We start from the raw sequence: 15,594 nt of genomic DNA on the forward strand, positions 1-15,594 counted from the left end.
TACCAGCCCAGGGTGGCACCATCCACCGTGGGTTTGTCCCCGCCCCCATAAATAACTAATTGAGAAAATGCCCTCCAGGCTTTCCTACAGCCCAATCTTATGAAGGCATTTTCTCCCTTGTGGTTCTCCCCTCCCATCAGGTGACTCTAGCCTGTGTCATGTTGACATAAAATAAGCCAGCACAGTAGGTGATTGGCTTCAAGCCATGCCTGACACATACATTCTAGAGAAAAGCATTCTGGGGCTGTTCTAGGGAGAAGGTGAGGCGCTGGTATTTGGGAGTGGCCTGGAAGAGATAAGAGCAGCAGTGCTGTGCATTTATATAGCTCATGCTTATGTTTAGGAAAGGGTTGTATTTGATATGCTTCCTCCTCCTGTTCCTCCTGCTCTTCCTCCTCCTCTTCTTCTTTTGGGTTTTTCTCTGCAGAGTCTTGGGTGTCCTGGAACTCACTCTGTAGATGAGGCTGGCCTCTAACTCATAGAGATCTGTCTATGTCTGCCTCCCTAGTGCTGGGACTAAAGGCATGCACCACCATGTCCGGCTCAGCATGCCATTTATGTCAGTGGATGAGCATCTAGTTGTAGAAGTGGAGTCTGAGTTTTGGGATATGAAATACTGTTTGCTAGAGGTGCTTTACTGATCTCTGGCCTGGAGAAGTCTTGAAGTCTTTCCTTCCAAGCGGAGAGAAATCCTGTCAGGAGCCTAGGCTCCTTGAATAGGTGTGCAGCCATGAACAAGGTGATCTTGATTTCTAGCATTCATGACAGTAACCCCCTAACATGCATGGGGCCCCAAACAGGAAGCCCCACACAGGTGAAGAAACCCCTTCTAGAAAGCTGGACTCTATAACCCTGTTCCACCGCCTGGTTCTATAACCCTGTTCCCTTTTCCATGCTTCCTTTTCCCCTCTCACTTTCTACTGGGACAGATATTGATGAGTGCCAGCAGGGGGCGCACAGCTGCGGGCAGAATGCCAACTGCACCAACACGGAGGGCCGCTACAACTGCACCTGCTCAGGCCTCCCTCAGGCCCCTGGGCTGGCTTGCCCTGGTAAGTAGATAGGTGGTCAAGGTCAGCCGGGAGGAACTTGATTGAGGAAATCTTGTGCTCCATTTGTTTGCCTGGGGGAACTCTAGAAATCATTGTTTAATCGGGCTGAAGAGCTGGATTTCATCACTAATCTGGGCTGCAGAACTTGCTGGCTTTGTTCATTTCACAGCATCTGTAATAAACCTATCATCGTCATCATCATCATCGTTGTTACTCACAGTTCAGTACAGGTGTTTCTCCTTAACTGTAACTGTGTTCCCATTGGTTGGTTATTTTCAGGGGCTGTGGGAAAATCTGGCCGGGCTCAGCAGGTAAAGACCATATCTGGGCTTGTAATAGCACATTTCTTTTCTTTTGGTACACACAAATGTTAAAACTAGCTGGGCACGGTGGCACATGCCTGTAACCCCAGTGCTTGGCAGGGACAGGTGGATCCCTGAGTTCGAGACCAGCCCAGTCTTCAGAGTGAGTTCTGGAACAGCCAAGGCTACACAGAGAATCCCTGCCTCGAAAAAACCAAAAACCAAAACAAAACTACAACAAAAATAAATAAATGAAGGAAATGTTAAGATCTTCAGAGCTAATCTGTATAAAACTTTACATCTGCTTAAATTTTGATGGTGAATGTTAAAATCTGGTATGTATTTTATGCACACAACACACCTCAGTATGGACTTCAGGCCATGCGCCATTAACGCCCAGCACAGGTAGGGGCAACAGGGAACCTCTGAGTAGTCTGGGGCAGTGATGGGAGAAGAGTCACTGTCAAGGATTTTTGGTTTTGTTGTTGATGATGATGATTCTTCAAAACAGGCTTTCTCTGTGTAGCCCTGGCAGTCCTGAAAATTGCTCTTAGACCAGGCTGGCCTTGAACTTAGAAATCTGCCAGCTTCCACCTCCTGAAAGCTGGGATTAATGGTGTGCACCATTACTTTTTCAAAGTCGGCATGTATTGATGTGAATTAGCAGCCCAGCCAGTTTTTTGTTTCTCTTAAAGCAGTCACCAGCTGCTGACTTTTGCTTTGTCAACCATATAGTCAGCACCCACAAAGGCCCTGGCAGCCTGGACTGAGAGGGCTCTTGCCCTCTCAGCTCAGGGAAGTTCTCGTTTGCCTGGTCTCTGTGTTTTATAGTGAATTGTTTGTTTTCAGATAGTTTTCTGTGCTTAAAAATAGGTATGGTGGCTGGTGCCTGCAATCCCAGCAGTTGGGAGACTGAGGCAGGGGAATTGCCATGAGTTTGAAAAACTTCTCTTGGTCAGTTGCAAGCCCCCCAATGCCTTCCTTTTTGAGGAATAGGAAACTATTCAAAACCAGGAGGCTTTGCACCTTGGCTTTCCTCCATTGTTGTAAAATTTTCTTCCCATCAGCGGCTATGATCTTACGTCTGATGGAGTCCCCTAAAAGTTAAATCAGTTTTAGGAGAAAGCATTTTTCTGGGAGAATGTTTGTGACTCTCTAGATTTGGGGGGAGGGGAGCAATGTGCTCTGTGTTGCTGGATGGGTTGTAAGCCATACAAAGACCACAACTGTTCATTTCATATTTAGGATTGTCCATTCTTTCTTTGCATCCAGTATGCTTTAGATCTGATAATCCAAGAGAAAGAAGGCTTTAGCTTTTGGTGGCTGACACAAGGCCCCGTTAGGGCGGTGAGGCTTAATAGTCCTGGTACTTCTCCTGTTGCCATAAAGACCACATCACAAGTTGTTCATAGGAACTTAAAGCAAAAGCAATGTCTTTGACTATTCCAGGCTCTACCTTACCCTCCATCTTTGGGGAAGATGGCCGCCATTTGGACAGAAACAGTTACCCAGGATGCCCAGAGTCACATGATGGATACTGCCTCCATGGTGGTGTGTGCATGTATGTTGAAGCCCTTGACAGCTACGCATGCAAGTAAGTCAAGCGTCTTTCTGATGGCCCAAGATGACACTGTGGTCCATACCTTTCAGGAAGCTTGTATGATGCACACAGAGGAGATTTTTCTATAGGAAATGCTAACTTTCTTTTTACTTACATAATTTGATGAACATAGTCTGGAAATCCAGTTCCTCATTGAACGTGAAAAAGGCGGACTTGTGGGAAATTTACTAAAACCAATTGATTTCAGCCAGATTCTAGATTTGTAAAAACATTGCACCTATATTCACACTGGGTTTGTGGCCTGTGATGTTTAAAGCCAGAGAGAGAGAAAAAAACCAAAAACCTTAGTAGTCCATTTTTCACTGTTGTCTCAGCAACAGTGTTGAGGAATGAAGTTGCTGTTTTTTTGTTTGTTTGTTTGTTTGTTTGTTTTTCCCTTCTAGCTCCCCTGAGCAACAGGGCAGGGCAAATTTTGACCAGGAAAGATTCCAACGACCTAGACCTCTATGATACTCCATGGAGTTCACCCAGAAAACCTTTCCTGTGTACTGTAAACAGTGTGTCGGCTGGGAAGAGGGTGGGTCTGTAAGGTGTTTACAACAAAGGAAGGGAACCTGAGTTTGGAAACCTAGCTCCCATATAAAAAGCCAAGCGTGGCAATGAAGCCCCGGGCCTGGAGAGGTGGAGAGGAGAGCATTCCTGGCTGGGTCAGTGAGCTCCAGGTTCAAGAGAGATCGTGTCTCTAATTATAAAGTAGAAGGTCCAGCCACTAGGCTCCTTGGATGAATACTTTCCCCACCAAGCTCGGTCCCTGAGACTCACACGGTGGAAGCAGAGAACAGACTCACGCCAGCTGTCCTCTGACCTGCACACATGCTCTGTGGCATCTGAGCCGCCATGCACATATACACACGAGGAAATAAATAATATTTTTAAGAGGTGGAGAGCAGAGGAGGAAGACAACTTCTGGTCTCCACGTGCACTTTTATGGACACCTACACACACGCATGCACATTCACACACACACACACACACACACACAAATAAGCAGTATTTAATTCAGTACTACATTCTACTTTTAATTAATTTCATGTGTTCAGAGCAATGTGAGGGGATGGGTAGATTTGTAAATATACATAGACCTCCTATAGCTGTATTCACTATGGACTTAAACAATTTTGTGATTTTAACAATAATGAAAAGAGTAAATTATTGGAGGAAGGAAAAGCTATATTCTTTGACCAAGTATATGGCCTTACATTGAAAAATTTGCATGACAAAATTTGTGGAAATATTTGGAAATACTAGTAAAAAAGACTCAATTCTAGTAGACCTCTGCTTTCAAGTTCATATGTACACTGTGAGTTTTCTAGTTCAAGATGCTTGTAAGTTTAACTTATAATAATTAACTTTAATAGTTAATTAATGTTAGCAATCAAATTGTTTTTGTATATACACTTTATCCTGTTCTGCCAAATACAACATTACAAAACTAGATGTCTAGTTGATTGCTTATAGTTTAGTTCCTTCAAGGTCACTAACTTTAGGGCCCCAGACCATAATTGCAATATGAAGGATTCTAAAGTGCATTGTAAAAGCACAGTTTTCCTTTTAATCTGACTCTGCCAATCCACCAACACAGATTTTTTTTTTTAAATCATTTGAGTCCCTATGAAAACAGCATCTTTCTTTGGTTTTAAGCACAAGTTACTACAAAATGACAGTTAAGCTGGAGCTGGGCAGAGGCATAGGAGCACACCTATAACCCCAACACTTAGGAGATAGTAGTAGGAGAATCAGGATTCTAGGTCATTCTTGGCTACATAGTTACTTCAAAGCCAGCCTGGACCACAGGAGACCTTGTCTTAAATTAACAATGCAAAGCTGAAAATGTCACTCACATTTAAGGGCCTTTAACCAAAAGCAATGTTTAAAATCACTGATGTCCGCAGTCATTGGGGCACAGTTTTATTTCAAGTTGATTTAATAAAAATGTGTTTTAGCAGGTCTTCAGTGCCTCCCCCCATTTGTCCTGTCAACCTCCCTTCCATCCTGTTAACTCCACAGTTTCCAACCTCAGGGAGTGCCTGTCAGTGCAGCTTTGTCAGGGACACGCCACTGTCCTTCTGCACAGAGCAGCTTGTAAAGGCTCTTCCTTCCTTGCTGGGAGCAAGATGCAGAGCCCAGGGACACGATGTAGGGGAGAGAGGCCTGAAGCTTCCACACTGGTTCCTATAACTTTGCTGGCCTGGATTCTTGGGACATTCCAACCGTTAAGCTCAGCAGAGGTCTTCGTTCTTTCTGGTTTGGCTTTGGCCGAACATCCTTCTGACACACCTTTTACAAAGCAGAACCCCCTACAGCAGGGCTGTGTGGTTTCTTGAAGACAGGTGAGGTCGGAAAATGCTTCAGACTCTGCCCCTCCTCGTGGGTTCATGACCACAATTCATTTAAAAGGCTGTTTTATCCTGACTTGGTCTAGGATGACTTCATATTGTTTGGCCATGGAAACTCAAACATATTTGGCCTGGGAACCTTTTGTTTGGTTTAACTAAGCTAATAATTCAAATAATCCAAAAGACTCATGGCTGTGCCCCACCCTCTTGTAAATGGCTCACTGTGCTAGACTTTGAGCAGCTCTGCATCACGGCCTGCGTGGCTCTGTAGAACCACTGGTCATTTGACTGATGTGGTCCTCAAGACGCCAGATCGCTTTGATTTGCAAGGGATGTCCATTAGCATCCAACACTAAAAACAAAACAAAACCCACTTTTTAAAAACATTTTTTTTTTAGGGATTGTCAATAAACAGCTGTGACCAAAATTAGCTAGAATTAAAATAGACTCAGGGAGCCTGAGTAACTTTATGCTTCCACCTTAGCTCCTGCTATCTCTTACACAGTCTGTTCTGAAGATTCATCTTTCAGAGGCGAATAGAAGGGAAAGCCTTTCGAAAGCAGCTTGGTGTGGTAGACAGCGTAGGTTTTGACCTCTGAGAACCACGTGAGTCAGACCTGCCAATCAGCAGCAGCATGACCTCATGGAAATGGAAACAACTTAATGCTGAGTGTCTTCCCTTACCTGTAAAATAGGGAACATCTATCTATCTATATATATAAGGAGTTAAAAAATAGCGAATAAAAACTGTGTAGCGTGGTGTCAGTCATAGGTGATTAATAATCATAGTTCCTTTTCTTCCCTCCTCAGAAGGTGAGTTTCCACTTTCTTACGATGGGCTAAAGGTAGAATCAGGGAAGAGACTCCTGCTCCTCTGGAACTTTCAACAGTGTTTTTCCATGCCGTGTCTTCCCACCAGAGCTGCATTTATGTGCATTCTTCCCTCCGGCCCTTTTAGAATGAAGTGGGGACGTGGATGGGTTGAAGCTAGATTGAGAACTAAGAAGGGAATTTTAATGGGATTTTTTTTTTTAAGTTAATTCTGGTGTGAAGAAAAGGCAGTTGTTTCTCTGAGCTCTGGTTTCTAGAAGCAAGCACTTCCAGTAGGTGGCAGCATTGCTTCGCTTACTTGAGCGCATTGCTAACAAATTGGTCTCTGATAATTAAAATAATTTCATTGGACAGTACGGAGTTTATAGGCAAATGATCCCTTTCCCTCAAAATAGCTACACAGTTCTTGTGCCTATATTTTTTTCTTCGTATTTTCTCCTGGGCTAGTGGTGAGTTTTACAAAAAGCAAGCAGTCACTCCACAACCTCTGCTCCGCTTCCGTCTAGGGCCTGCCTGCGTGCACGCATTATTACAGCCTAGTGTTCAGCTAGGGACTCTCTGCCTTCTAGTTCTTTCCTTTGACCTACGACCACTGGAGTCAGGACAGACATTTGTTTCCAGGTCTCTCCTGGCTGTTGGGGCCAAAGGGCTTTGTGTTGGTTTAGAAAGGGCATCTCCTTACGCCTTTAGCCTTCGGGTTTCTCTGTGGTCAATGTTCTGTAAGGCCTTATAGAGGCAGTATGCAAATCACTCCCCATCATCCCGGCCAGCAGAGAACAGGGGAAAGCCTCTCAGTATTAATGTTGTGAGTGCTGATGAGTGGGTCACAGCGCTTTCAGCTAACGTCGCCGGGTCACAAAGCTGAATCTAGAAGGAGAAGGGTGAGAGACAGTGCATACTGAATTCGTAAATCCAGGTGCTGGGGATCTCAGGCTGACCTCTGTCTGTGTGGTACCAACAGCTGCGTCGTTGGCTATGTTGGGGAGCGATGCCAGCACCGAGACTTGCGCTGGTGGGAGCTGCGTCATGCTGGCCACGGGCAGGGACGCGACATCACGGCTGTGGCTGTGTGTGTGGCTGCGCTGGTCCTTCTGCTCCTCTTGGGGATCTGGGGCACTTACCACTACAGGTAATTTTTTTCCTTGTCCGTGAGACTTGACACCCTTTTCCTAAGCCGTCCGCAGGGAATGCCCGCCTCCTTGGGGTGAATGGAAGCTAAATGGTTACCGCATTTAAAAGGAAAAATGAGCTTTTTTAAGAAGCTTGGACTTCCCCGCCCTGATGCTCCTCCTTTTCCTTTCCAGTCATTGCACATGCACAGGATTTGTGATCCTTCATGTTGGTGATAGTGAGGACCGAGCCCAGGACCTTGCACATCAGCTGCATCCTCACATCAGATGTCTCCCACAATGCCTCATTACAGTCCAGTCTCTTAGCATCACATATCAGCCAGAATAACTACAAACTTTCGTGGCCGCCTGTTGATAATTACCCACAAAAACTGCTTTTTGTTAGAGAAAATCATTATCTTCCCTAACTTGGAAAGGAGTTCCGGCCATTGGATTTTGTTTGCAGTAGCTTAAATCTAATAGTTTAAAAACGTAGCATGCGCTTCATTTAAAAACACTACCTTGAGTCAGGGAGCAGGCATCTCACTGCTTCTGCTCATTTCCTTTAAAATGATATCGTCACACCGTTGTCAGCTGAAACAGCTGAGGAAGTATAATAATAGCTTGTGCTGTTGAAAAAAAAAATCAGTGGACCACAAGACTTGGGCTGAAGGGGCCTTATAAACTCATCCTGTGCGAGTGCCTCGCCCTGTGGCTCTGGTCCACTTACCTGCCAGGCGTCAGCTTTCTGGTGATCTATAGAACACATGGTGCTACAGAGCATAGATCCTAGCCACATTTACCGAAGCCTGGCAAGCACTCAAGCGGCAACTGTTTCAGATCCTGGAAAATTCAGCCCAACCATCCAGGGTGCTCTCCCCAAAGACCCTGCTATAACATACAGGAAATAGTGTGGGCTCTGGGATCAGCTTCCACATTTCAGATCCAGGCTAGCGCCTCAACACCCATGGACACGCCTCCTCATGCCTGTGCATTAATTCTCTTTGCCAGAAGGTATGGGGGCATCGTACTTCTTTCAAGAGTTAGTATGAGATTGAGTTCGTCTGAGTTAAGAGTGTACTGTAGGCCCAGTGTATTGGGTCTAATAAATACTACCTGGAGTTATTGTGGTTTTATGTGAACAGTAATCTTTCCAGTAAAAGGCATATACTTGAAAACTTTTTCTATCACCTCCTCACAGACAGGATTCCCAGAGAGAAACTTGAACTTTTAATTTGGTGGCCCATTAGCGTAACTGCACTTTTTAGCCTATTATATATATTCTGAATAATATGTGTGTGTGTGTGTGTGTATGTATATATGCATGTTTGTAGAAAGAATGTTGAGTCATCAATGGCTTATCCCCCTGGAAATAATGTCAAACAAAAGATAGGTGTTTAAACCCAAAACAAAAACAGGTATAGTGGTACACACCTTTGACCCCAGCACTTAGGAAGCAGAGGCAGGTAGATCTTTGTGAGTTCGAGGCCAGCCTAGTCTCCAGAGTAAGTTCCAGGATAGCTAGAGTTACATAGTGAGTCCCTGTCTGGAGAGAGAGAGAGAGAGAGAGAGAGAGAGAGAGAGAATTTAAAGTTAATGCATGATATAAGCATTTTTGTTTGTTCGATGTATTAACACATATGAATTAATATTATTCAGAAATCTGGATTTTTTTTTAAGACAAAGTCTTGCTGTGTAGCCTGGGCTAGCCTCAAACTCATGCTTCTCTTGCCTCCCAAGTGCTGTGCTTTCACGTAGTCATCAGTAAGCCTGCACAGGGAGCTTGGAAGCTTATGGCTAATTTATGGTGCTTTTCAACTTCAGGCTGCCACACTAACAGCAAAAATGATGAAGGCACTCATTAAATGACTCAGCCAGGAAAGTGTCTGCCACACTAGCCTGAGGACAGACACAGTGTGTGTCTGTGTGCCTGTTACCACAGCACTGGGGAGATAGAAACAGGGGGGTCGTGGGGCTCCATGACCAGCCTGTCCAGCTGAATTGGCAATCTTTGGGCTTACCAGAGACCCTGTTTCCAAAAAAAAAATGAGATGTACCGCAATTGAAAAAGATATACAAGGTCTGCTTCTAACCTCCGTTTGAGGGCACACTCCCATACAGAGACACACACAGAAACCCGTATATACACTCACAACCAGGAGAACCATGTCTTGATAAAATTGCTTGTTAGAACTCTTCCTTGTGTTGGCAACGCATCCGGAGTTGTGTAAGTCCCTGTGAGCATCTCTATAGCTACTTGCTCAGCACTACCCCCCCAGAGCTGCATACGGGTTTTCAGCTGCATGCTTGACCACACATGTTTGTAGATGGAAATTTGACAAACTAGTTGCTCTGGGCTATCACTGAGTGTTTTGTTTTCTATTCTGAGATCATCTCGGGTTATCTGGCTTTATCTCAGGACTCGGAAGCAGCTATCGAAAAATCCGAAGAACCCTTATGAAGAGTCGAGCAGAAACGGGACCAGTAACGGGCCTGAGAACAGCGGGGCTGGGATGTCGTCTTGTCCCCAACCTTGGGTAAAGTACAGAAAGCTAAGAGCTGGCTTGATAACTTTCCTCTTTCCTCATGATGTTCAGGGAAACTGAGGTCTGTTCCAGCAGCTGGCTGGTCTCAGAATGTCTTTTAGCCTTAGCACCCAGCCGATCTTCAACAAGCGTTTTGACCACTGGACGTCTGATCCTCTTCAGGATAACTGTTGTTCTTCAGTATAGCTCTCTGAAGATGCTAAGGTCGTTCTTCATGAACACCACGTACTGTGATTTAAGACTCCACTGTGGGCAGTGCTCAGTTCTTTGAGGTCTCATGACTTTGTGAACTGCTAGATTAGCTGCATCACACTTGACAGGCTATAATGATTTAGACTGCAAGTTTAATTAATCTCATTTAAATCATAGGAGAGGAGAAATGGTTTCTGCTTGCGTGTCTCTTTTAAAATTTAAATATATGTGTGTGTGTGTATATATATATATATATATAAAGTCAACAATTCACTCTGTGGTGGCAAGCAGCTTTTTGGCTCTGAGCTGCATTCGGAAGCCGGAGCTACTGAGCTGTGTCCTCCCAGCTGTCATAACTGCCGTCCACACCAACTGCTGACGCACACGTCAGAGGGAGCTGGGGAGAGCTGAGTCCCCAAACTCAGAGGAGAAGCAGCAGAAACAAATCTGCTCCCATCAGCTGCCTTGCATTGCAGCCAGGGTCCTGGAGCCTGTGTGCTTCTGGCACGGAGGCGCATGGTTGGAAAATTTGCAGTGCACACATCTTGACTGGAGCCAGAAATAACGAGCCTATGCCCTTACACAGCAGGCCATTGTATTGATTTTGCAATATGTCACTGCCAAGAGAACATTAATGAGGAGACTAAGGGTGACTAGTGCTGTGGGAAATAAAAAGAGAGAGAGGAAAAAAAAACAGAGCTCTTGAGAGTCAGCCTTCATCACCAGTATTTCTGTCCCTATTACCTAATTGGCGCCATTCATTAATCTGGGTTCTAGGTCTTTCTTGTGGAGGGTTTCTTTCTGAACCACACAGTCAGTCCAAACCTTGGGGCAGTCCTTCACCTGGTTACTTACTGACAAGGAAGGACTCCAGCAGCCTGTGTTCTGTATCCTGGAGTGTGACTTACTTCTCTTCTTCCTTCTTCTGTTTGATTTCTTTTACTCTCTGACCTGTCTGGCCTGAGTACGGCCAGTCAGCTCTGCTCAGCCGGCATTGCAAGTGTGCAGTCAGTTTGGACAATGCAAACAATGACAAAAATGATTGTTTGTTGAGTAAAGAGAAATGCTGTTGTGGTTATCTGGGCCTCCCTTTTAGCACTGTGGCTCCTAAGCTGCTTAGCCCTGAGCAAATATCTGATGGATCCCTACAAAATAGTAGTTATTATAGTAGTTATTTGTTTTTATTAATGACCATACTTACTTGGGACTTGATAGCATGCTTTGATGAATTTTATATAACTTTATACACATACAGTAGTAGCCCATACATACATACACATGGCATTATTTGGCCAACGGGCAGTACTTGCGATGTCTGTGGATGCTAGTAGTATTTGCAGCAAAACAGTAGCCCCCAGATATCCAAGACTCTTAACCAAGATTCCAGAATCAGATCAGATTCTTTAGTAAAGATAGTTGTATGCCCTAGTAGAAATTCATTAGTAAGGTTTCCAGTTAAAACTGAAATCTCTTGGGCTGGAGAGATGGCTCAGCAGTTAAGGCCACTGACTATCCATCCAGAGAGCTGGGATTTGATTTCTAGCACTCATTTGGTGGCTCTTATCTGTAACTCCAGTTCCAGGGGATCCAGTGCCCTCTTCTAGTCTCCATGGGCATCAGGCATGCACATAACTCACAAATATACGTGTAGTCAAAACACCTGCTCTCACAGTAAAATAATAAATAGAAAATTTTAAAGATGGAATCTCTCATTAACAGAAGACAAGTTGACAAGGCCTTTCTTCCCACTTTCATCTTGCATTGGGCGCGTGTGATCGGCTACAGTTAAATGCTTGTGGATTACAGCAGGATCCCCCGAACCCTTTTCTTTTCTGCAGTTTGTGGTCCTAGAAGAACACCAAGACCCCAAGAGTGAGAGTCTGCCTGGAGCTGGCATGAGTGGCCTGGCAGCAGATGCTGGCCTGTCTTCCTCTCTGCAGCCCGGTGAGTAGTCATCTTACCTCCATCTCAGTGTTTTTCAATGAGAAGTGCCATCTAGCCACAAAAGACCATCAGCCCCGTCTAAGCTGAGTGAGTGCCGGGCGGCACTGGCATGCCTTGGAGTTTAGAGAAAAACATTTGACTGCATTCCCTCTTCTATAAAGACGCTATCTACTCTGTCCCCAGGCACACTTCAGTCTGTTAGACCCCTCTGGGTAAGCCCCTAGGACTCAGCCCCTTTTGGGAGCTGCATAGGACTGCAGGCCATCCCCAGGATTGGTTCTTACCAGTTGCTGGGAGTATAGCTCCCATCAAGGTGGAAATGAGTCTTTCCAACCAGGTATCGTTGCTGGTGGTAGTTTTCTTATTGGTGTAAGTTGATCTGGGCATTGTCCTGGGGATTTCAGAGTATTCTGGTCCTATCAGGGGCTAACTCAGCCAGACTGTTGGCTGAGAAGTCCAGCCAGGCTACTCAGGGAACCATAAAATCAAGCCAAGTTTTCAAGCTCTCCTGGAACTTAATCTGGAGGAAACAGAGTCATACATCCTTTGATATGATCTTTTTGCCAGGACTTGTATTATGATATGTCTCTTGGGTTTAGGTCTCAGATATCATTGTCCTTTTTTTTTTTTAACAACCCAGAGGACAGTGCTAAACATGCTTTTGTGTCATAAGCCTTTGGGAAAGCAAAGGGAGTTCTTTGAGCCAACAAAAACAGTTCCCCTGCTAATGGCAGAAGCCAGTGTCAGTGCCACTTATGTTCGCTGATATTTCCCGTCACCATATCACATACCTCCCGCTTCTGGATTCCAATAGAGAGAACATGGGGATGTTGTTATGGAAAACTCATTCTAAATTTCCATTTTGAACATGTTCTGCTCTGTAACCTAAAAAACTTAATTCGGGGAAGAAATTATTGATTAATTTGAACAAGACCAGTATATTTAAAGCACATTATGGAATTGAATAAAAACTGTAATGAACGTCTTACATATGGTAACGGTTGCCCTGTATTTTTAAAGTCAGTATTTTCAGTAGTTGCCTGGGTTCTGTTGCCAGCACTATTAAAAGGTCAAAGACTGTCTTACAGTTACTACTTTTCCTTGAGCAGCTAAAGCACATCTTTCCTTCCAGAGAAAATCTGGGTAGGAGGAGCACGTGGTACAATTTTGCAACTTAATCCAAAGCTGAAAGATTTGACAGAAATGTGGTTATACCAGAAAAAAAAGGGGGTAGGGTTTCCATGTGATTAGGGCTGTAGTCCAGGATAGGGTAGAATAGCGGTTCTTAAGCTGTGGTTCTCAATCCCTTTGAAGGTCAAATACACCTAAGACCAGATATTTACATCATGATTCATAACAGTAGCAATGAAAATAATTTCAGCATTGGGGTCACCACAACATGAGGAAATGGTGCAAGGGTCTTAGCATTAGGAAAATTGAGAACTACTGGGTTAGAACATTTCCGGTTTTATGCACCCTTCAGCAAATGTGTTAGTTTATTTTCTTTGAGCCACTCATTTCCCATGGGAGTGGGCCAATCCCCCATCATGCTTCTGCCTCGTAGATATTTTCAGTGAAAGTGCACACAGGCCTAGGGTGGGAGGGAGCGTGAGGAAGGACTTGAAGGTCAGTTTTGGCTCTGAACCAGTGCGTTCCCTGCTCCTAGAAAGGCCTGGAAACATAGCAGTAGTGGTTGACCACAGAGCCATCTTCACTGGCCTCAGCCAGCATCAATGGGCAAGGGTTAGGTGCAGAGCTCTGTGTTGAGGGAAAGGAGGCTGTGCTGGGAGAAAGGAAATGTGTTTCAAATCTAAACTTCATTCTAAGGCATTTATGGTCCTGATGTGGAGCTAGGACATTCACAGAGAAAGTCAGAGAGCACCCAGTTCTTTAGATCTTCTCAACCCACTGAGACTATGACAGTTTTAAAACTGAGCCCCAGACAGGTTGAGAATGGGTTCCACTGTTTCTTACAGTTTAAGTCTGTTATCCCGTGGCTATTGCAAAGATCTCCTTTTCTAGACATTTCGAACAATGAAATCTCCTCTGCCTCACCTCTTCCTGTTCTCTCTCTCAGTCTCTTCCATCTCCCCTCTACATTTATTCCTCCTTTCCTCTCCTTTATCTCCCCTTCCCCTTTTCATCCTTCTCTCTTGTTCTCTCTTCTTGGAATAGGGTCAGTGCATCTGACTTCATGGAGGCAGAAGCCGCATATATATGGAATGGGCACTGGGCAAAGCTGCTGGATCCCGCCATCAAGTGAGAAAGGACCCCAGGAAATGGAAGGAAACCCCCACTTACCCTCCTACAGGGAATGGCCGCTAGCTGTGGGGGTGGAGAGGCTGCATTCTCTCCAGTCAGCCAATGGATCATGTCAACAAAGGGCCCCAGACCTACCACACCAAACAGCCAGCTGAGCAGAAACTGGAGGTAGACAGAAGGTGAAAGATCAAACCATGCTGGTCGATGGGACATTTTCCTTTAAAAGGTAGAGTACTACAGATTTGGTACTCCAACCACCATGGCTAATCACTGCTCAGTGTCCTGAAGACAGATGCGTAGCTGTGATTTGTGCTTCTTCCTTGAAGCAGTCCCACTGAAGACTTCCAAAGAACAGGTGAAGAAAATCATTAGAAACCAAAGTCAAGACACTCACGTGTTCTAAGCTGTGTCGTCTTCAGTAGACTGTTTGGTTCTTTGTCTTCTTGGCCCAGACGAAATGGGTTAAAGCAGGTGACCACACATTTTGTTGATTGCAAAATAAGTTATGTGATCTACACAGAAGTCTTAGCTCAATCTCATGAAATGGTTGAGATATTATATTGCTAAGATACGCTCTAGGTATTTACTTCACTATCAGCATGGCCCACGCTCATAATTTTGCCTTCTGAATTGTGATAAGTTAGTGAAAAGAATTGTAACTTAGATTTACATGAAATTATGTCATTTATTTTTATACTATAAGAATCTTTGAATGAAAATATTTAATTTCGAAAACATTTCCAAAGAAATATCAGTGTTTCTTAATCATTATTGTCTTTTCCTTCCCTTCTTGCAGTCTTTTACAGTAAAAATGGTAAATTCTGGTGTTCGCCTAGAATTTTTTACTTATTTTAAAATATGAGATTGTAAACAAATTGCTTGATTTATTTTCATCAATTTATTCTAATTATTTAAATAAAATTACTCTGAAACATCAGCATCTTGTTATGATTTGATGAAGTTGTTATGGTTTGAGCTGAACCAAAGTGATCCAATAAACTTGAACTAACTCTGACTAACGGTGCATCTCCCTTGCAGCCTAGGCTTTGCCAACACACAGGACACAGGGTGTCCAAACTGCGTCACAGAAGGTTCAGTGTTTCAGGCTATTTGGACCAGGCATTAACTAGTCCTGTTGCTTATCTTTAGTACTCATTCCTCCTCAACTCTTTGGATTTTGGTTATGTAATCAGAATAAAATGGCGTGAACACTCAGGTTTTCAAAGTGGGTGTGCTGTAGAAATCTGTGCAGACATGCAAGGATGGGGTGTCTTCAGGTTTGAGGATCTTACTTAATTCTTCAGTATGATACTTTCATTTGGCCAATTTAGGTTTTTTTGTTTTGTTTTGTTTTGTTTGTTTTGTTTTGTTTTTTCTCTGAATTCAGTTTTGTTTCAGT

At 44.1% G+C, this 15,594-nt stretch overlaps 1 protein-coding gene across 1 annotated transcript in view; it reads left to right on the forward strand.

Moving 5' to 3' along the window:
• Positions 1–15,132, forward strand: part of Egf (epidermal growth factor) — a 74,713-nt gene extending 59,581 nt beyond the window's left edge. The window contains exons 19-24 of the mRNA XM_021644986.2: positions 930–1,052; positions 2,804–2,948; positions 7,104–7,271; positions 9,671–9,788; positions 11,828–11,933; positions 14,109–15,132. Coding sequence (XP_021500661.1) covers positions 930–1,052; positions 2,804–2,948; positions 7,104–7,271; positions 9,671–9,788; positions 11,828–11,933; positions 14,109–14,350 — 902 coding nt within the window. The 3' untranslated portion in view covers positions 14,351–15,132. The remainder of the gene's footprint in view (positions 1–929; positions 1,053–2,803; positions 2,949–7,103; positions 7,272–9,670; positions 9,789–11,827; positions 11,934–14,108) is intronic.
• Positions 15,133–15,594: the final 462 nt, after the last annotated feature.

This window comes from Meriones unguiculatus, chromosome 10 (genome assembly GCF_030254825.1).
Source record: "Meriones unguiculatus strain TT.TT164.6M chromosome 10, Bangor_MerUng_6.1, whole genome shotgun sequence".
Taxonomy (NCBI): Eukaryota; Metazoa; Chordata; class Mammalia; order Rodentia; family Muridae; genus Meriones; species Meriones unguiculatus.